This window comes from Ammospiza caudacuta, chromosome 4 (genome assembly GCF_027887145.1).
Source record: "Ammospiza caudacuta isolate bAmmCau1 chromosome 4, bAmmCau1.pri, whole genome shotgun sequence".
Classification (NCBI taxonomy): Eukaryota; Metazoa; Chordata; class Aves; order Passeriformes; family Passerellidae; genus Ammospiza; species Ammospiza caudacuta.
In genome coordinates, this window is record NC_080596.1 from 71,299,013 (window position 1) to 71,321,673 (window position 22,661).

Consider the following 22,661-nt stretch of genomic DNA (forward strand, 5'->3'; position numbering starts at 1 on the left):
TTCAGGATCCCTCAGGATCCCTCAGAATCCCTCAGGATCCTCCAGGACTCCCCAGAATCCCTCAGGATCCTCCAGGACTCCCCAGGATCCCTCAGGATCCCCCAGGATCCTCCAGGACTCCCCAGGATCCCCAGGACCCCCACAGAATCCTCCAGGATCCCCCAGGATCACTCAGGATCCCTCAGAACCCCCCAGGATCCCTCAGAACCTACCAGGACTCCTCAGGATCCCCCAGAACCCCCCAAAACCCCTCAGGATCCCGTCACTCCCTGCGCCCCGCGGCGTCTGGCAGTGTCTGCACTGCCTCTGCTCCCGTTTGCAGCAAACAGCCCAGAAACGCCCCAGACTGTGTCAGCTGGGAGCCTGGGGCTCGCTCCTGTCATGTTTGGTTTCGCATCCGACACCTCCTCCCCGGCAAACACGGGCCCGGTTCAGCGCCCCCGATAACTCCCATATGGAATCAATTACAGCACCTCCTGAAAAACGCCAGGGGCAGCTGCCAAATTATGCAAAACTCAAAGCACTAATGAAGGCTGCGATGAAAGTTGAATGAAGGTGTGTTTACAGCGCCGTGTCTCTGTGCAGCAGATGCACTGTCTGTGTGTGTGTTTGTACCTATGGCCTACTCCAGGCCTACCCAGCCCTCAGTGAACCTCCCCAGCCTGTGGGGAAGGTGAAACAGGAAAGCCTTATAAACATGACTGTCTGGCAAAAGATTTTGAGAATATAGAAACTATAAACAAGAAATGAAAGCAAGCTTTGAATTCTTTAGTTACTGAACAACTGGAAAACAATGGCATGGCCAGCTGAAGGCCATGGTATGGCCATCTCCCTTTTCATTAAACAACACCCTCTGCTTGCAGGCAGCTCCAAGGGTCAGAGCAGACCTTACAGCTTGGCAGAAGGGTCCCAAAGAGTAGTTTTTAGGGTTTAAACAGTATGGTAATGTAATGATTCTTATAGGCTGTATAGGATTAGAGTTGAATGAAGGTGTATTTACAGCGCCGTGTCTCCTTGCAGCAGATGCACTGTCTGTGTGTTTGTACCTATGGCCTGCTCCGGGCCTACCCAGCCCTCAGTGAACCTCCCCAGTCTGTGGGGAAGATGAAACAGGAAAGCTTTATAAATATGATTGTCTGGCAAAAGATTTTGAGAATGTGGAAACTATAAACAAGAAATGAAAGCAAGCTTTGGGATACCTCAGTTACTGAACAACTGGAAAACAATGGCATGGCTGACTTGTGTCCTAGAGCTAATCCCCTGTCACTATAGGACACGAAAGAACACAAGTGCACGCCACTGTTCTCAAGGTGAAAAGAAAAGGGAAGTTTATTTTCTGCCTCCAGCATTTATAGTTTTCTAAGAGTGACAGTGGATTGGAGGGTGACAGTGCCACCTCTCCAATGACACTGGACAAACCAACAGTCAATCAACTTTCTTTTCCTCCATAAAGGAATGGAAAACAATGAGTTATTTACAGAAAATGTGTGAGAAAGTTTTCTACAAGAATGTCAACATAAGAAGGCTTAGAAAATCTTAAAGAATCAGGGTGACAATCCCCTTTTGATGGAACAACACCCTCTGCTTGCAGGCAGGTCCAAGGGTCACAGCAGACCATACAGCTTGGCAGAAGGGGCCCAAAGAGAAGTTTTTAGGGTTTAAAATGTAACACAGTATGGTAATGTAATGATTCTTATAGGCTGTATGGAAATGCTGTAGGATTTGTATATTGTACTAGATTGGTTATGAGAATCAGAATATTCAACACAGAAGATGATTTATTGTATTGGAATGGGAACCTCACTCTCTTACCCTTTTACTCTCTTAGCCTTTTAGTCTCTTACCCTTTTACACTCTTACCTTTTTTACTCTCTTACTCTCTTACCCTCTCATTCTCTCTGCCCCTCTCTTTTCTCTTTACTGCTCTGAGCTGTGGCTGGCAGCTCCCAGCAGGGCCCTGTACCCAGGCCCTTTGCAATAAACCCCAAGTTCCATGACCTGGCTTCAGAGATCTCTCATCTCCATCCGTCCCAACCATCCCACCCCCTGACACTCCAACACCAGCCTCTCCCCGCCTCTCCCAGGGTTTTCCCAGCACAAAACCACCTCTGAAAAAACCACAGGTGTACAGGGAAATCCCAGGAGGAAGGGGCATTGCGGGGTTTGAAGAGGGAAAGGGACAAAGCTGGAAGGAAAAGGGGAAGACAAGGAGGAGGTGTTGTGGAATTTGCTGTTCTTTGCCATCCCGAGGTCAGGGGAGAATCATGGAGCAGTTTGTTATGCCTATGGGACAGAGAAAAATGTTGGGTTATGAAACTGGGGACAATAAAATGAACATGTTAAAGGGGGCTTAGGAAAGGCTGGAGAGGGACTTTTCCCAGGAGCAGGGAGTGCAAGGACAAGGGGAGATGGTCTCAAGCTGAGGGAGGGAGATCAGATCTTGGATTAGATCTTGGGAAGGAATTCCTGGCTGGGAGGGTGGGCAGGGGCTGGGCTGGAATTCCCACATTTGCTGTGGCTGCCCCTGGATCCCCGGCAGTGCCCAAGGCCAGGTTGGACACTGGGGCTTGGATCCACCTGGGATCATGGGAGCTGTCCCTGATGGGCTTTAAGGTCCCTTCCAACCCCAACCATTCCATGATTCCATGATTCACTTGCCCTCCTGCAGCTTTCCAGGGTGAGACCAAACTTTCCAACCCCTTGTTGAATAACCTGAACCAGGGTTTAATTCCAGAACTGCCCCTGTCCTGTGCATGGGGTGAGGTCCCTAAAACTCCTGTTCTTGGTGAAATAGCACAAATATTTCTGCAGGGTTATGTGGGGTGGGATGGGATTTGCTCCTGAGAATAAATCAGGCTCATTCCCCTGCTTTTTGAACATCTCTGGAGATGTTCAGTAATTCCATTTTTAATATCTCTATTCTGAGTATCTTTTGAGATACTCAGAATGCATCTGGACACAATCCTGAACTCTGTGCTCCAGGGGACCCTGCTGGAGCAGGGAGGTGGGACTGGGTGACCTCCCTCCCCTCCTCACTCACCCTGGCATTGTTCAGGCTCCAGAAGATGCCAGAGTTGGGCTGTCAGGGGGCTCTGAAGGTCCAGACCTCCCCATTCCCTGACCCAACCGTTTGGCAGAGCAGGCAGGGCAGTGGTGTGAACTAAATCCCTCCTCACCACATGGATATTAATTTTATTTCCACACAGATATTTTATTTTATTAATTTATTTTCAATCTGTGCTCATCCTCTGCAGTGAAACCCTTTGGAAGCTCCTCATCACTGCCTTCCAACGGGGGGTTAATGGGTGCAAAGAGGGATTTGCAGTGCAGCTGACAGCTCACAAAATGCAATATTTAACTCCCCTTCCTCCCCAGCTCGGTGTCGGGAGCAGGGATCCAGGGACAGGAGAAAACTGGACCTCTTGGCTAATTATGAGTCATTTATTCTGAACCACACAAATTCTCCAATCTGAATCCCAATTAAGACATTACACTACATGTGTTAATTAGTCTGCTCTCCTTTTTAAATCGAGCCATAACTCTTCCTAATTAGGAGGTCGGCCCTTGTAATTTGAACTGGCCTGGGCTGGAAGCACCCCTGGAAGTCACACCTGAGGGCTGGACCCGGGATCCTTTTAAATTGGTTAAGGTTTTACTTGGGTGATTATAAGGTCCCCGACAGGGCAGTAATTACAGAGGGTGCAGATGTCAGGGGTGGTGGCAGCAGCGATGCCTTGGCTCTAAACTGAGCCCCAGGAGGCTGCGAGGATCTGCTGCTGGGAATGTCCCAATGAGGGCTCTTACCAGCAGCTTCAGCAGGACAAAAACCAGCCCAGGAGCTGCCCCTGCCCATGCCAGGGATGATCAGAGCTCCAGGAGCTGCCCCTGTGCACCCAGGGGTGATCACAGCTCCAGGAGCTGCCCCTGTGCATGCCAGGGATGGTCACAGCTCCAGGAGCTGCCCCTGTGCACCCAGGGGCGATCACAGACCCAGGAACTGCCCCTGTGCACCCAGGGGTGATCACAGCTCCAGGAGCTGCCCCTGTGCATTCAGGGGTGATCACAGCTCCAGGAGCTGCCCCTGTGCACCCAGGAGTGATCACAGCTCCAGGAGCTGCCCCTGTGCACCCAGGGGTGATCACAGCTCCAGGAGCTGCCCCTGTGCACCCAGGGGCGATCACAGACCCAGGAACTGCCCCTGTGCACCCAGGGGTGATCACAGCTCCAGGAGCTGCCCCTGTGCATTCAGGGGTGATCACAGCTCCAGGAGCTGCCCCTGTGCACCCAGGGGTGATCACAGCTCCAGGAGCTGCCCCTGTGCATTCAGGGGTGATCACAGCCCCAGGAGCTGCCCCTGTGCACCCAGGGGTGATCACAGCTCCAGGAGCTGCCCCTGTGCACCCAGGGGTGATCAGAGCTTATCCAGGGCAGTCCTGTAATGGGGCAGGTGTGACAGGGTGTGGAGCAAGTCACCTGCTGTCCTGCTGGGACAGGTGACCTGCTGTCCTGCTGGGATAGGTCACCTTTCCTACTGGGACAGGTGACTTTTCTTCCTTGGACAGGTGCCCTGCTCTCCTGCTTGGACAGGTGCCCTGCTCTCCTCCTTGGATAGGTGACCCACTCTCCTGCTGGGACAGGTGACCTGGTCTCCTACTGGGACATGTGCCCTGCTCTCCTGCTGGGACAGGTGACCCACTCTCCTGCTTGGTCAAAGCCTTGCAGGCTCCTCAGAGAGGCTCTGAGCTGCAGCCATGCTCTGTGCAGCACAGAGCAGCTCAAGATTGGAGAACAGAAGTTTGATTTTCACAGCACAAATTGATAGGATCAACTCTGTCTCGAGAGCTTATTAGTGAGGAGCTGAGCTGCTGGAGGAGTTAAACCCTGGTGCTTGCTCTCCCCAGGCTCCTGCGCATGAAGGCAGCTCTCAGCAGGGTGGGGAGGCTCAGGCAGGAGCAGGGCATGAATTCCTTCTCATCACATCCCCCAGGAGTGCTCAGAGCCAGCAGCAGATGTGGAGCAAGGGGCTGAGGTGACCTGGGTCCAGCCTGGCTGCAGCCCTGGGCTGTGAAGGGCTGGTGGCACCTGGGAATGGAGCACTTTGGGTTAGGAAGGGTTTAATCCCAGGGATGTCACCTCAGGGATGGATGAGCAGGGCTTGGTGTCATCTCTTGTACCTTCCCTGGCCAAGGAGAGCTCCTGTGACCACCCCAAGGGGTAGGAGATCATGGAATATCCTGAGCTGGACCCACAGGGATCATCCACCCACCCCTGGCCCTGCCCTGACCTCCAAAATCGCACCCTGGGCATCCCTGGAGAGCTGTCCAAAGGCTCCTGGAGCTCTGGTAGCCTTAGAGCTCATTCCCTGGGGAGCCTGGATTTTTACCCCTGGATATTTTTACCCTCCCTCTGGGGGTGGGTAAAATCCTCCTTTCCCTAAAATCCAACCCAAACCTGCCCTGGCCCAGCTCCAGCTGCTCCCTGTGTCCAAAATAACCCAGCAGCAAATCCACTCCCTCTCCACATTCCTCAAACACACTGAACATTCCAACAAAACTCCCTGTCTTGGTGTTGGTTTATATTCCCATTTATTTCAGTTGAATGATAGGGATCATGTTTGTAAATGGCTCTGGAATAAATCCTTCACAAATCATATTTTCCCCTTTAAAACTGGTAAACTGCCTGAGGCAGTTATAATTTATATTATTTATTTAATTATTATTTAGAACATGTATTAAATATTATTATTCATAATAATATATTTTCATTATTATTTATAATATTTATATATTATTTATAAATAATACTTATTATTTATAATAGATTTATAAATAATATTTTTTAATTTATAATATTTTAGTTAATATTTATCCTGGAATATATTTAATATACCAGCTCCTACCAGCCAAATGTTGTCCCAATTATCTGGTGTTAATTCCATCAAAGGGTCACTTTTGGGTCATTACCAGAACCTGACCTTGCAGGCACCTTCAGCAGTTTGCTGTTAACAAGTCTTGAACTCATAAACATCCCCCAGGAACAGGAAATGTTCAAACATCCTTGCCACCCTCTGCAGGTGCTGGATTTTAACAAATTAAGGGATTGTAAATGCTGTGCCTTTATCACCCCATTAATGAAGCTCTTTGTGCCTTTCCCAGTGCCTTTCCCAAAGCTCGCAGAGCTCCCAGTGCCTCTCAAGGACCTGATTTCCTTCTGTTCACAGGGCATCAGCCCCAGCCTGCTGCAGGTGTCACCTGTGCTGGGCTCACTTGTTCTGGGCTCACCTGTTCTGGGTTCACCAGTGCTGGGTTCACCAGTGCTGGGTTCACCTGTTCTGGGCTCACCAGTGCTGGGCTCACCTGTTCTGGGCTCACCAGTGCTGGGTTCACCTGTTCTGGGCTCACCAGTGCTGGGTTCACCTGTTCTGGGCTCACCTGTGCTGGGCTCACCTGTGCTGGACTCACCTGCTCTGCCTCACCCATTTTGGGGTGGGTGGAGCTGGGGTTGGTGGTGACCTGCTGAGGAAGAGCTGTCCCCCCTGGCAGGGCTGGGAGGACCCTGGCATGGGGAAGGTGTCCCTGCCACGGCATAAGGAGGAGTTGGATCATCTTTAAGGCTCTTTCCAAGCCAAGCCATTCCATGGTTCTCTGAGGGGGCTGACACCAGTGAGGAGAGGGGCACAGCAGGTCCAGGTGAGCAGCAGAGCCCATCCAGGGATGTCCTGCACTCCCCTTTGGGAAGGATGGAAGTTTGACAAGGAGATATTCACAGATGTGTGTGCTTGGCAGAAAGCTCTCTGGATGTAGAACCTGAGAGCAGAACAGAGGTGGAAGTAAGTTTTGATATAGAAGAACAATAGATGTGTAAATTGACAATTGCTGAGCCAGGACATTTACTGGACAATTAAGTCGAGCTGGAAGGAGGTTTTGTGACTACAACAAAGGATTTGTTGACCACAAACAAAAAGATGCTTTTTTCCAAGCAGAAATAGGTCTTATAAAAGCAGAAAGATAGCACAGGCAAACAAACATTGATGTGGCAAGTAGGAAAAAGATCTAAAATTTTTCCACAGCATGAAACTGAAAAACAACTCAAAGCTTAAACTGTACCATACTAACCCATGTGATTGGATAGTATTGACCATAACATGGTGATTGTACCATACTAACTCATATGATTGGAAAGTGTTGACCATAACATGATAATGATAGAAATTATGATAGTCTGTAGGTAATAATAAAGGTATTGATTGGTTGTTATGTGTGAAGATGCTCAGCAAAGTATAAAATGCAGTGTAATCAAAACTAAAGGGTGTTCAGGCTTGCCTAGAGCTGGAGCTGGCAGCTTTAGGCATGGCTCTGTCACCCATGACCCAAGGCTGCTGTAACTTCTACACAATAAACCCATTTTGAAGAGCAGCCTGCAGTCCCACATCTCTGCCTCAGGCTCTGGCTGTCCCCTGTCCCTGCAGTGCTCTAACTGAGCCTTTCCCTTGCAGAACCTGGCTCTGGCTGTCCCCTGTCCCTGGAATGCTCTTACTGAGCCTTTCCCTTGCAGGACGTGGCTGCTGCGGTGCCGGCCCCGGATGCTGCTCCCGGTGCAGAGCCTCGTGTGCCTGGCTGCCTTTGGGCTGGCCCTGCCCCTGGCCATCAGCCTCTTCCCGCAGATGTCCGAGGTCAGTGGGGTCTGGGGCTCTCAGGGGGGGACAAACCACGGCCCCTTTGCCTTCCTGGGGATGCCCCACTCCTGTGGGCCCTCCATTCCTGGAGGATTTGGTTTGTGTCCCTGCACTGGGCACTGGTGAGGGCACACCTCGAGTGCTGTGCCCAGCTCTGGCCCCTCAGTCTGGGAAGGACTTTGAGATGTTTGAGCCCATCCAGAGGGGGCTGGAGAGGAGCTGGGAGCACAAACCCTGTGAGGAGCCCCTGAGGGAGCTGGGGGTGCTCAGCTGGAGGAAAGGAGACTCAGGGGTGCCCCCATCACTCTGCACAGCCCCTGAAAGGTGCCTGTGCTCAGCTGGGGCTGGGCTCTGTCTGCAGGAACCGACACAACCAGAGCACACAGCCTCGAGCTGTGCCAAGGGAAACACAGGTGGGATAGCAGGAAAAGGTTTTTACAGAAATGGTGATAAAGTTCTGGAATGTTCTGCCCAGGGAGGTGGTGGAGTCACCATCCCTGGGGGTGTTTAACAAAGCCTGGATGTGGCACTGGGTGCCAGGGTCTGGCTGAGGTGTTGGGGCTGGGTGGGACTTGATGATCTTGAAGGTCTCTTGCAACCTGGTGATTCTGTGAGTTCTGTGTAGAATTCTGTGTAAAATTCTGTGAATATTCCTCTTCTGAACAGCACAGCTTCACCAGGCAGGGGAAGGCCCCTCTCCCTCACACTGGGCTTTCCTTGGAGTTAAAATATTGAACCCAAGCTCTGTCCATGAAGCCAAGAGCCTGGACCACCCCTTTTGAGGGGGAAGTTCTTCCCCAGAGCTTCTCTGAGGGCTTTTTGCTTTTTCATCTCCTGGGAAGGCCCAGCCTGGGGGTGAACAAATGAAAACCAGCCAAGGAAACAGGGAATGACCAATGCAATCACCCAATTAGACCAATTTAGCTGAACAAATTGCTCGGGTGGGTTTATTTTAAGTCTTTAATTTGGTGATTGGAGCTTTTCCTGGTTGTAAATCTGTGCATTTCCAGAGAAGGTATCTATTCCAAAGGGAGAAAAACAAGGGCTCTCTCACAAGGTTCTTTTCCTGTCACTGGATCAGGAGTTTGTATCAGTGTCTGCACGTGAATTCATTTTTTTTTTCAGTCTGGATGGGTTTATCCATGACTTCCAGCCAGGGAATCTTGCTGTACACTTGTGTGCTGACTGACAAACACGTTGGGAATTCTCTGTTGTCCTTCTTGCTGTCTCCAGGCTGAGAGAAAACTGTCCCTTCTCTCTAAGAACCTGAATTTATCTCAGTCTTGGAGCCTCTTGCTAAAAGACGTGTTTGCTGAAGCTTTAATGATTCATATGGCTCTTCCTTAAACTTTTTCTAATTAGTCAACATCGTTTTTGGAGCCCTTCCATCAGGAGCAGACACAGCATTGCAGTCAGAAGCTGCACAAGCCCCAGTTGCAGGAGCAATGTGATTTCCCTGCCTCTCGTGGGCTCTGTGCACCCCCAGAGCCTGGCAGTGCTTTTGGCAGGAGCTCAGCCTCAGCTCCAGGCCCTCAGCTCTGTGCTGATCCCCAGTTCTGCTCCCAAGCTGGGCTTGGCAAGGCTGAGCAGCACTGCCAGGTCTCACACCTGCTCAAGGTGCAGCTGGAGCAGGTCCAGGCTGCCCGTGGGAAGGAGGCTGGGGCACACAGCATCCCTTCTGCTCCTTTCCCAGGGAATCTGAGCAGTTTTAAGGCTGGAAAAGCCCTCTGAGATCAGTGAGTCCAACTGTTCCCCCAGCACTGCCAGGGCCACCACTGCCCCTGTCCCCAAGTGCCACGTGGCTGTGAAATCCCTGCAGGGATGGGGACCTGCCCTGGGGGTGCCTGACCACCCTTTCCAGGAAGAATTCCTTCCTCATATCCAGTTTAAGCCTTCCTGGTGCAATTTTCCTGGAAATTTCCAATTTCCTCCCTATTTCCAGGAAAAACCTTTCCGGATAATCCTTGAGCAAGGCCACAGCAGGTACCACCAACTTCATTTATCCCAAAGGAGACATTGTCACCGTTCCTCCAAAATCCTGGAATTCTAAAATGGTTTGGGCTGGGAAGGACCTTAAGGATTCTCTTGCTTCCTGACCAGGGACACCTCCCACTGGAATTGTGCCTTTCTGGGTGACAGAATCACAGAATAATGAGGTTGGAAGAGACCTCTAAGATCATCAAGTCCAACCTATGCCCTGACACCTCAATTATGGCACCAAGTGCCATGTCCAGTCTTTTTTAAACCCATCCAGAGATGGTGATTGCACCACCTCCCTGGGAAGAGCATCCCAGTGCTTTGTTATTCTTTCAGTGAAAAAATTTTTCCTAAAAATAACACATACTTCACATAACTTCTCCTGTGCAGTACCTGCTATTCCAGCAGGGAAAATCTCATTGATTTTAGGAGCTGAATGAATTCTAACCCAGGGGGAAATTTCAGGAGTGGTTTGGCTCTGGGGACACTGGGATTGCAGGCAGCAGTGACAGCCTTGTGGGGAGTGACCTTGTGCAGGCAGCTGAGATGTTCTGAGCAGAGCAAACATGAATCAGCCCTGCTGAGGGATCAGACAGGATGATGTGTGCTGCCCACACTCCCTGCCAGGGAAAAGGAGCCCTCCAGAGCCTGCCTGGGCTCTGCCTGCTGCCACCCAGCTCTGCTGCAGGGGATGGGAGGCCTGCACAGCTGGGTCCCACATCTGCTGACACCACAGGCTCAGGGGCTCCAGGGGCAGCCAGGGCTGATCAGTCACAGAATCCTGGGATGGTCTGGATCAGGAGAGACCCTAAATCCCATCCAGTGCCACCCCTGCCATGGCAGGGACACCTCCCACTGTCCCAGGCTGCTCCAGCCCCAATGTCCAGCCTGGCCTTGGGCACTGCCAGGGATCCAGGGGCAGCCACAGCAAATCTGGCAATTCCAGCCCAGCCCCTGCCCACCCTCCCAGCCAGCAATTCCTTGCCAAGATCCCAGCCCAATCTCCCCTTTCCCAGTGGGAGCCATTCCCTGGCTCCTGTCCCTGCAGGCCTTGTCCCCAGTCCCTCTGCAGCTCTCCTGGAGCCCCTTCAGGGTCTCTGAGGATTCCCTGGAATTTTCCCTTCTCCAGGGGAACATTCCCAGCTCTCTAGCCTATTTTCCCATTATGTTTGCATTTTCTATAAACGTGTGAGTGTTTACAAAGGACATTTCCCCCGTTCTCCAGAATCTCTGGAGGTTTCTGTGGGGATGCTCAAGGGAGCAAAGTGAGTGGTTTACCTGCACCAACCCCTCTGGATCCATTTCTGGGTGGGAAATCCAAGAAACTTTGCAGGGAGTGTTTCTCAAAACCTGTGAATTTTTGGGCACTAATCAGACCCTGAACTGCAGTGGTTGGGCTCGATCAGCTTGGAGTCTTTTCCAGCCTGAATGATTCCATGATTCTGTCCTGTCAGATGAGGAATTTAGAAGTGTGTAAGCACTGATCTCTGTGGGAATGTCTTTGCTTTCCCCATGGTCATGGGCACAGCAGGACAGGTACAACCAGGCTGTTGTACCAGATCAGCAACAAGGTGTAAGAGATGTACTCTGTTCCAAAACCAGGGCTGTGGTGTGAGCAGCAGAAGCTGTGAGTGAGCCAAGTTCTGCCCTTGCTCACACACTCAGAACCTTTTGGAGGTCAGGGAGCAAACACAGAGGCTAATGTGCTATGGAGGGCTTGTTTTGGGCCAGGAGTTTGTGTGGCCACCTTTGATCCTCTCTCCTAACGGGGCTCAAGCTCACAATTGGTTTTCCAGCAGAACTGAAGCCTTGCAATAGTTTAATGAAATTTCTGGGTAAATGTACCCACCTTGTCCCATCAGCTGTAGCTGCTCCAGAGTTATTCCTGTGTTACAACAATTCCAGGGAAATCAGGCTCAGCTGTGGCTGAAAACAGGGAAAGGGAGCTCTGGAGGTGAGCAGCCTCCACGTGCTGGCAAGGTTAATGCACCCTGAGCCTTTTTTGGGTGCATACCCAGCCTAGCCAAGCCCTGGGTTTGGTAGGGATGAAATTCCACTTGGATTTCTGCAGCGGTGCTCCAGAATCACAGCTTGTTTCTGGCTATTATGGCTCTAAAGAGAACATTACAAAAATAAACCCCTCGTACCAGCCACGAAACCATGGATCCATGGGAATACTCACGCTGGAGCTGCTGAGAAACGTTCCTGTCATCCCAGGATAGTGTTAACTGTGGTACCTAAAGCCATCAATATGCATGGAGTAATTCACTGCTGTTAAGTTTGGGAGAAACATGTAGTTAATGCATTTAGCCCACAACCTCCAACTGCCTCCCATGCCCCCCGGGGAATCTCTTCCCTCTCCCAATCCCGCAGCATCCCCACTGACAACTCCTACTCAGCTATGCACTGCCAATGGAAACAGCTGTGACAGCTCCAAACCGAAAATGGGACTTGTGCAAATGAAATTCAGTGTAGCAGCAGCAGAAAGAACCACCGGGTTGCTTCCTTGCCCTGTGGGCCCTGCTCCTCCAGAGCGTTCCTCAGCAGGTCCACCAGGAGCTCCTGTCACCCCCTGCCCGCAGGGATGCTGGGGACAGTGGTGGACAGGGCCAGGTGAGAAAGGGAGAAATGGAGCTGGAAAATGGCAGAGAAGCCTTCAACCACCTGAGCCCCTCACCTGGGAGAAGTTTAAAGGGTATTTTTGGGATGATGCTCAATGTGAACCAAGATGTCTTCCAGAACAAGCCTTTCCTTTAAAATAATCTTCCTTTTGGATCTCCAGGACAAGGGGAATAAACAGCCTAAAATCCAAGGCTGAGCTATTGTTTTCCAATCTGTTTTAGCCTTCATCTTGTTGGCAGGCTGCTTTAGAAAAGCAAAAGGTTAATGAGCCAATGTGCAGTGGGATTATTGCAGTAAAGATGACAGTGAACCAGTAATTACTAATTAGATGCAGTTTAACAGGAGGAACAAGTGAAATCTCCTCTTCACCAACTGTCAATAATTAGCAGATTTGGTGAGGTTGAAATGTGTCCACAGTTAAAAGGCTGATTTTTTAATGAAATGGCACTTGACAAAAGAGCTGTATGGAGGTCACAGCCATAGCCCTCGAGACGCTTCCCCATTCCATACTTAGGAGGGAAATCAGATGCAATCCAGCAGGGGGTCCCCATGGAACCATCCCTCCCTTGGGATTGCTTTGCACGGGGGGGGGGAGGGGAGCAGGAGGGATTCTCTGCAGTAATTTTGTCCAACTTGGATGAGAAGCCAGGGAAGGGATTTGCCAGCTGCCATGGGGGAAAAATGTTTGAGAAGTGAGAAGTTCTGCTTTGCTTCTGGGGCTGGGGAACGGTTTCCTGGGAGTCTGGGAGCCCTTGGGATGGAGGCTGGGCTTGGAAGGAGCTCCTCTCAGCAAAGAAGTGCCACGAGGTCCTGGAGGGCTGGCAGGAGGCTGGAAGCTCAGTGGGAAGCATCTCCCAAAGACTGCAGAGGATTCAAGCTGTGCCTCAGAGATGGTTTCCTCCTGCTCCGGGAGCACCATGAGGTTCATCTGAGGTTCCTCTCCTGAGTGCTGACCCAGCTTATCTTCTGGTTTATCTTCTGCCTTATCTTCTGGTTTATGTTCTGTCTTGTCCTCTGATTTATCTTCTGGTTTATCTCCTGGTTTATCTTCTCCCTTATCTTCCGGTTTATCTTCTGCCTTATTTTCTGGTTTATCTTCTGGTTTATCTCCTGCCTTATCTTCTGGTTTACCTCCTGCCTTCTGGTTTATCTTCTGTCTTATTTTCTGGTTTATCTTCTGCTTTATCTCCCTGCCTTATCTTCTGCCTAATCTACTGGTTTATCTCCTTGCCTTATCTTCTGGTTTATCTCCTTGCCTTTCCCTTGCTGACAAAGCCAAGAGTATCTTTGTTCTCCATGTGAACCTCAAATGAAGAGGTGATCCCAGGGGGCTTCTTGAATGCCCATGAAATGATTGATTTGAGAAGAACCTCCAGGATTTACAGGACAGCGAGTGGCTGAACACTGGCATGGGTCAAGTAGGACTTGAGGGAAGATCTGAGGTATTTGGGAATGTGTTGAGCCCCTTCCCAGCCTTCAGATGAAGGGTGGTGGTGCCTAATGAGGTTTCTGGAGTTCCTCAGTGAGGATGGACTCCTGTCAGAGGCTGGAGAATGAGTGACCCTCCCAGAGCATGGTGCTGTCTCTGGCAGGGTGAAGTGGCAGGAGAGGAGGTGACATTTGGGGACAGCAGGCCCCAGGGGTTGCACAGAACTCCAGTGGAAGCTCCCAGCCCATCTTTGATAGGAAATAATGGCCCAAGGAAGTCCTAAACTCTGTCTGGACTTCCAGGATCTGAGCACAGCCTGGAGCACTGGCCATGGCTGGTGGATTGTCCCCATCCTCCCTGGGGCAGTTTGGGTTTTCCAGATGATCCTGGAGGATCCTGCTGCCAGGGAAGCTGCCAAGAGATGAAAGCTCCCTTTGGATGGGAAGAGTTTGCCCTGGTGGATGGACACAGACTGTGCCATTCTGGTGTTCTGGTTCCTGTGGATTCCCTGCCTGGCCCACTGCAGGTGCTGAGATATGGGTTAGGAATTAAGTTAGAAATCTATTTCAGATTTAAGTAAAGTGTGCTGCTTTGAATTGTTTCGTTAATTTGCTGTATTTGTGAAAAGCTTGTGCTCACAAAAGCCTGTAGCTCACAAAACTGCCTCAGACAAGGTGAAAGAAATGTGAACTTCCAAGCTAGAAGAAGATAAGAAAGGTTCCTTAAACCTTGAAACAAGAACTAAACCAAAACCAAAGGAGCAGGAGATGGACAGACAACCAGAGAGCTCTCTGCATGAAGACTAATAAGAAATAAATATGCATAAACCTATTGCAAAACTTAATGCATATGCAACAAATTAGGAGACAAAGTTTAGACTCTCAAAGGGTGCACATGCCTTTAGAAATTGTTCAGCTTGTGTCCAGTGCTGTAATAAACACTCCACTTTTCAACTGTAATTAGTTGAAGAGTCATCTGTCCATCCATCAGTGCTCAGCAGTTGTGGTGTGATGGTTTTTCCTGGGGTCTCTCAAGGCTGATGGGATTTATCTCAGCTGAGTTTTGACACCAGAGCACCAGAATCCCCCACTGAGGGGAGTCAGGTGTCCCTGCTGCAGGACAGGCCTCAGGTGAGCATTGGAGGGCAAAGATCTCCTCAGGTGAGGGGCACATCTGTCACCCCCAGTTCTGATGGAGCCACACCTGGCTCCTGGCTGCAGGGGTCTGCCCCAGGTCCTGCTCCCACCTGGAGTCTTGGGCATCATCTCCACCCTCAGAAGGAGACCTGGAGCTGGGTTTGCTTTAGAGCTTGCAAGGTCAGGCCACCCTCCATGGGATAAACCCCAGGTCAGTGTGACAGCAGAACTTTTTGGGGAGCTCAGGTGCATTCAGGGCAAGGACAGAGGCAGGTTGAGGTGCCCCAGACCTCCCTGAGGAAGTCCAGAGCATTCCTTGGTGAAAGGATTCCCTAAGAGCATGGGAAGGGATGCCAGGCTTAGTCCTCTCCTGCCCTTTTACTTTACAGTACTATTTGTACTATTGTACTTTACAGTGTCAAATACAGCAAAAGTCAAGGTAAAGTGCAAGGAGCAAGGAGTTTCCCTTTTTGCTTTCTAAGTAAAGCAGCTCCTCATCTGCCTTCACAGAAGAAACACCGCAGTACGTTTTCTACTCCTCCATAGGCAGAGTCTTCAGAACACTATTAAAAGTTGGGGGTTTTTTATTACTCTTTGCTCAATATGCAGGAAGATTTTTTGACAAGAGCAAGGAAAACACAGAATTCAGAATAAGAAAAGAACTTCAGTGATTGAGAATGAAGAACTGGCTTTTCATTGTGTCAGAGACAGCAGTGACAGCCATGGCTACGAGACATACCAAAGCCAAAGTGGCTGCAGGGGTGCTTTGTCCTGAGCAGCCTCCAGGCCACAAATCCACATTCCCAAATTTCCCTTCCTTTTCTTTCCCCAAATCCACGTTTCCCTTCCTGCTCCAGGGAGGACTTTGGGTCAGAGCCTGGTGCTTCTGCAGAGACCCCACAGCCCAAACATTCCATTCCTGGGACATTCCAGTGAAGAGAACCCCCAGGTTCTCCTTTCTGCATGGCAACTCCTCATTCCCACCATGAGATGATGCTCCCTCAGGTTCTCCTTCTGGGATGGAGCAGATGCTGTGTCCTGGTAATTCCCTTCTGCCTGCTCCACCTGGTGGGATTCCAGCTGCAGATCCATGGTGGTGATGCTACAGAGGCAGCACTTGCCTTGTCCCAGGGCCATCCTCATTTCCCAAACTCATTTGGCAGCTCTTCCCTGCAGTGCCCTTTGGATTTGTGGATTTTTCAGTCCCAACTGAAACTCTTCTGGACCAGGAGGGACAGAGCCAGTTTGGCCAAGCAAAGAACGTTTCTGGACCATGACATCTCCCATTTCCATGGGGCTTTCCTCCCCCACTTCTTTCTCAAAATCTCGAAATCCAAGCATTTCCCTGCTCTGAAGCTGGGAGACCTTGGTCACTTATGGGAGCAAATGCTTCTCTAAAATCCTGGAATTATGGAATGGTTTGGGTTGGACCCACCTTAAAACTCATCTTGTTCCCCCCCCCAGCCATGGGCATGGACACCTCCCACTGTCCCAGGCTGCTCCAAGCCCTGTTCAGCCTGGATTAGGGCACTGCCAGGGTTACAGGGGCATTTCCAAGGGGAAGGAGAAGGAGAAAAGGAGAAGGGGAAGGAGGAGAAGGAGAAGGAGAAGGAGAAAAGGAGAAGAGGAAGGAGGAGGAGAAGGAGAGAAGGAGAAGGAGAAGAGGAAGGAGGAGGAGAAGGAGGAGAAGAAGGAAAAGGAGAAGGAGGAAAAGGAGAAGGAGAAAAGGAGAAGGAGAAAAGGAGAAGGAGAAGGAGAAGGAGAAGGCCTTCAGGGACTCCACCACCACTGCTTAGGAGCCCCTGGGCCACTTCAGGGTGGTTCAGTTTCCACCTGCTCCGCCTGTTTGGGTGATTATTGGTCTGGGTGACACCTCGGGGCCAGGGAAGGTCAGCAGTGAGCAGAGCCCTGATGGCCGTGGGGGCTGTGCTTTTGTTCTCCCTCCCCTGCCTGTCCCGGAGCCTTTGATTTGTGACCCAGCTGCTTTTTGATGGCTGCTCCTGGCAGTTCTCCTTTGTTTCACCACTCAAAGGTGCTGAGCATTCTCCAGAGCCCTAAAACGGCCAGGTGGGGCAGCAGAGCTGGGCAGCAGGGCCTGACCCGAGCTGTGCTTTGTGGCCAGGGGTGCCTGTGGGAGCAGGGACCCTCTGCAGCGCCCAGGGCTGTCAGACAGGATCTGGTTTCATGTTTATACCCCTGGCCCTGGGAGACAGGTTCAAGTATGTAAACTATCCCCCTGCAAGCACAGGCTGTGCAGGTGTGTGGGTGCTGGTGGGCATAAAAAAACATTCCTGACACCAGCTCTTTTGAGGAGGCTTCACCTCCTGATGGCTATAAGCCATTAGGAGTCAAAAGAAAGAGCTGACATCCAACAAGTCCGGATAAACAGCTAAACATTAACCCTTAAAGTGGCCCGAAAAACAGACTTAAAAGGCTCTTTGTGGAAAGAAGCCATTTTTTTCGCTGGCCTGTTAATTGCTGTCTTTCTTCAGGACACCTTTCAGCAGCACCTACTGTAAACAGAGGGGCTCCTCCCCAGGATTCCTGCCCTGCCATGGCCATTCCTGAGCCCTCCCCTGCTCCTGGGCTTTGCTGCTTTATTCTGGGCCTGAAAACCAAATCCCTGCCCCTCCTCTGCCAGCCCAGCCTGACCCCCCTGGCCGTGGATCCTTCGTCATTCCAGCTCAGGGTATTCCATGATTCCCAGCAATCATGCAATACCCTGAGCTGGAATCAGGACTGATCCATGAAGAATGAAAAATGAAGAGTCTGACTCCTGGCACCACACAGGAATCATTAAATCAGAAAAAACCTTTAATATCATCATTCTTGGTCAGAGGCCTCTTTATCTGTGCACCCCCAGATTTTCCCTGCCCATCTCCTGCCTTGCCCCTCTCATCACACAGGGTTGGATTTGTCCTTTTTGGTGTATTTGGAGTTGTTTTGGCTCATCTGGAGCAGCTCTGAGATCCCCAAAAGGTGCAGGATGCAAAGGAAGGGGATCAGCTGTCCAGACTTGCCTGCTTAGGGCTGAGGATGCCTTATTAATCACATCTCACATATGTAATTATCTGTAATTGCTTTTTGAATTTCCTGTTCCTAGTGAGGCTGGTGGTCTGTGAGAGAAGGAAATGTGCTGGAGGTTGGGATCCTGAGGAATTTACTCAGCTTCTCTAAAGAACCAAAGGAAATCCTAAATCCTAAATCCTGCTCTTCCATCATGCTCTTCCTCCTGAACAGCAGGAGAATTCTGGGGTCGATGTCATCAGCAAAGAGCAACAAATTCCTTCTTCCTTGAGCTGCTTGAGGAATTCCTGCTGGAATGGACCTAAGAGCTCATTTTCATCCAAATGGAAACTTTTTAGTAATGTCCACATTCAAAAGTAGGATTTTTTTTTTCCTTCCAAGAAAGGAGAAACTCTGAGTGTCTGTGTAGGTGCTTTCCATTCCATCAAGGATCAGGAATCATAACCAAACTGTGCAATTTTGGGAGCTCTCAAGGCCATATTTGGAGTGGGCTGGTGACTTTTCCACCAATCCACTGGTTTGGATGTTCCAAAAAAACCCAAAAAACTGCATCCTGGAATGTGATGTTCTCCCAGGGATCCAGGGAGAAGTTCCTTCAGCCCTGTCCTGAGGAAAGCCACAAGCCCTGAGGTCACCACACAGTTGCTCCTGTGTGGTTTAGGTGCCAGTCTAAAACCTTTCTGGAGCTGCTGTGGAAATGAATTTATTGTGGAAATCTCAGGTTTACCCCATCCCACCCCCTCCCACTCTGAGCAAACCTCCAGAGCAGAGGGGAGAAGGTTCAGCTCCCACAGAGGCCTTGGGTGTCTCCTCTCTCTGGAAATCAGACACAGTAAATAGTTTTACCTTGCTATTTGAAATCTTAGGGTCTCAAAGCTTTTTTTCTGGGGGGTTTTGGTGGTTTTGTTTGAACAGCTGAGGTTTCTGGTGCTGTGGGCACCCCTCTGCTTTCCCAGAAGCCCCAAACTCCCAACTCTGCAGTGACCTGGAGCTGGTGCCATGCTGGGGGTTGAGTTTCCAGTTTTTATAAAGCTGGGAGTGCTGAGGCTCTGAGAGCTCAGCATTAACCAAACCCCCCAAAAGTCACAAAATAAAGGCTCAGAAACCATCAGATTTCAAACAGCAAGACCAAGAAGAAGCTTCTCGTGCCTGCCAGGTGTCCCTGATGTCACCCTGAGGCTCCAGCAGGGTCCCTGAGGTGGGGCAGTGGGAGCAGCAGAGCTCCTGGGGGCTGGGCTGGGGATGACCACGGGGCTGGAGCTCAGGAGCTGCTGCTCCAGGACAGGCTGGGACATGCAGGGAGCGGGGTCACCTCCCCCAGGTGTGGGCTGAGATCCCACCTGTGCTCTGTTATCATGGCTGTTATCATCACTCATTGCAGAGACACCCTGGGCCAGGGCAGCTCCCTGCTCCAGCCACAAATCCGTATTCCCAAATTTCCCTCCCTTTTCCTTTACCCAAATCCATATTTCCCTTCTTCCCACCTCATTAAATGTTGAGGTCTTTGCTGAGTATTTTTCCTCAGAGAAGCTGTGCTGTGGTAATTCCCCAAAAGTTTAAAAAACTTTTAAAACTCCCACCCTTGATTGTAGAATCATGAAATTAGGTTGCAAAAGACTTTGAAGGTCGTCAAATCCAACCATTAATCCAGCACCACCAAACCACAGAGCCACATGATCATTTAGGCAGGAAAAACCTTTAAAATAATCAAATCCAGCGATGAAACCAGCACTGCCCAACCCAGTGAAGGAGGGGAAGTTACAGTCCCACAGCTGCCCCAAAAATCCTGAAATCTGCTTTGCTACAGGGCAATTGGTTATTCCCATTTCAGCTGAGGGCAGGAACATCCCTGGCAAACAAAAAGTCTCCTGAAATGGAAAAACCTTCAAAACCCACAACAGCCAAATATTCCAGTACAAAAGTAATCTCCTGGACTTAATAACTCTCAAAAGCCAAAACAACCAAATATTCCAGACAGCCAAATATTCCAACTTTTCTCCATTTTTATTGTTTAAAGATAACTTTCAAGTTCTGGTGCTTTTTAATTCCCCCAACCCAGGGTGAGGCAGCAGCCCTGATTCAGCTCTGGTGGAAAAGTGCTGACCATGGGTCCTGTCACAGGCAGAGCATTTCCAGCTTTTCTCCCTTCTTTGGAACAATGAAAAGGAGTAAATTTGGGATATTTGCCTCCTGAGATTTATCCATTCCAGATTTTTCTCTGCCGTGAAGGCTTTGGCCACCAGCAACCACCTTCAGCTGCTGTAGGACAGGGTGGAAATGATAGGATTTTTAAGGTCCCTTCCAAGCCAAACCATTCCATGATTCCGTGGTTCTTGACCTGTCAGGAGACTTTCCATGGCTTTGTGAAAAGCATTTTGACTGAATATGTTTTTTTATTATGAAAACTGAACATTTCTTTCAAAGACAGGGGTCAGAAAGACTTGAGAGAAACCTAAAATGAAAAGAACTGTACTGGTCACCTCTTAAATTCGATTTTTATTATTAATTTGAAGGAAAATGTCACAAAATTCAGGTTTCTCTCAAAACTGTTTTTCCCCAACTCAGTGATTTGGGCAGAAAACTGAATATCAATAATTCATTAATCATTCATTTGTACTTCAGTCATGAGAACATCTCTCAACCAGTGTGTCCAGTTTTGGGGCACACCAGGATTTCAACTGGATAGAGAAACCGGGAAGTTGTCAGAAAAGAGCTTTAACACCAACATTTCAGGCAACAATCTGCCTTGCTGAGGAGAACCACGAGTTTTGTCTTTGGTTTTAACAAAGCTGAGCTGATAATCTTTGGACACTTGCATGGGAGGAAAATCTCTGTCAGGATATCTCCTCAGGGCAGCAAATGGACAAATGAAGAGCTGAAATTGTGGATTTAGGAAAATGCCAACCCTGGGGATGGCTGGTGCTCTTTGGAGCAGGACACAGAGAGGCCCTGGGGCTCCAGAGCTGCTGGGCTCTGGAACCAGAGGCTGGAGATGCTCTGAAAAATGTTTCCTGTGATATAATCAAAAGGTTTCTGGAGTATTTCCCGAATTCTCTCACGTTGAGGTCCCCCTCAGTTGGCTGCAGGTCTGTGGCAATTCCAGGAGGATTCCTTAGCCAGCACTGCTGTCCTTGTCTCATTCCTGAGGGATCCATCCATGGGAGCACCTGAGTGGTTTGGGTGGGATGGGGCCTAAAACCCATCTCATTCCACCCCCTGCCATGGCCAGGGACACCTTCCATGGACACCTTCCATGGCCAGAGACACCTTCCATGAGTACCTTCCATGATCTGGAACACCTTCCATTGATACCTTCCATGGACATGGACACTTTCCATGGGCAGGGACACCTTTCATGAGCAAGGACACCTTTCATGGACACCTTCCATGGGCAGGGACACCTTCCATGATCAGGGACACTTTCCATGGACACTTTCCATGGACATGGACACCTTACGTGGCCAGGGACACTTTCCATGGCCAGGGACACTTTCCATGGCCAGGGACACCTTCCATGAGCAAGGACACCTTCCATGGACAGTGACACTTTCCATGGACACCTTCCATGGGCAAGGACACCTTCCATGGACAGTGACACTTTCCATGGACACCTTCCATGGGCAGGGACACCTTCCATGCCCAGGAACACTTTCCATGGACAACTTCCATGGTCAGGGACACCTTCCATGGACAGGGACACCTTCCATAGTCAGGGACACTTTCCGAGGACAGGGACACTTTCCATGGACACCTTTCATGGCCAGGGACACTTTCCATGATCAGGGACACTTTCTATGGTCAAGGACACCTTCCATGGACACTTTCCTCTAGGCCAGGTGCTCCAAGCCCCATAATCCAAGGGGAACCGGCCAGTGACCTGAAATGCTGCTGGACTCCACAAATCCACGGGACAGGATATATCCATCCAGAGGGGCTGGGAGAAGGACTTGGGGAGACATTTCCCATCATTTATCAGCACTCCTGGATTACTGGGAAGGTCCCATTTGACTGGGAGTGCAAATGGGTGACAAGAAAGGGGCTGGAGCATGACCAGGGCAGGGAACAGAGCTGGGAAGGGGCTGCACAATCCCTGAGGGAGCTGGGAAGGGGCTGCACAATCCCTGAGGGAACTGGGAAGGGGCTGGAGAATCCCTGAGGGAGCTGGACAGGGGCTGTAGAATCCCTGAGGGAGCTGGGAAGGGGCTGCACAATCCCTGAGGGAGCTGGGAAGGGGCTGGAGAATCCCTGAGGGAGCTGGGCAGGGGCTCAGCCTGGAGCAAAGGAGGCTCAGGGGGCCCTTGTGGCTCTGCACAGCTCCTGCCAGGAGGGGAGCAGGGACAAGAAGAGAGGGAATGGCCTCAGGGGAGCCTCAGGGTGGGCACAGGAGGAATTTCCCCATGGAAAGGGGGGTCAGGCACTTGAAGTGCCCAGGGAGGTTTGGAGTGCCCAACCCTAGAGGCATATCCAGCCCTGTGGATGTGGCACTTGGGGACACTGTCAATGGTGGCCTTGGCAGTGCTGGGGATGGTTGGGCTTGGTGATCTCCAAGCTCCTTTCCCACCCCAAGCATTCCATGATCCCGTGGTACCACAGCCCTTCCTACCCCTGGCTGAGCCTCCCGAGGGCTCTGAGCCCCCAGCCCTGCCCTGGGCTGTGCCCTGGTGACCACAGGCCTGGGAGGAGATGGCCCAGAGCTGCTGGAAGGGCCAGGAGACCCTTCCCAGGCTCCAGAGGAGCCACCAGCCCCTCTCCCTGCTGGCAGCAGCAGCAGCAGCCACAGTGGCCACGCTGGGCC

The 22,661-nt window shown here is 50.6% G+C and overlaps 1 protein-coding gene across 1 annotated transcript in view; it reads left to right on the forward strand.

Annotated features, from left to right (window-relative positions):
• Positions 1 to 22,661, forward strand: part of SFXN5 (sideroflexin 5) — a 104,560-nt gene that overhangs the window by 76,363 nt on the left and 5,536 nt on the right. The window contains exon 13 of the mRNA XM_058803622.1: positions 7,555 to 7,672. Within this exon, the coding sequence (XP_058659605.1) occupies positions 7,555 to 7,672 (118 nt within the window). The remainder of the gene's footprint in view (positions 1 to 7,554; positions 7,673 to 22,661) is intronic.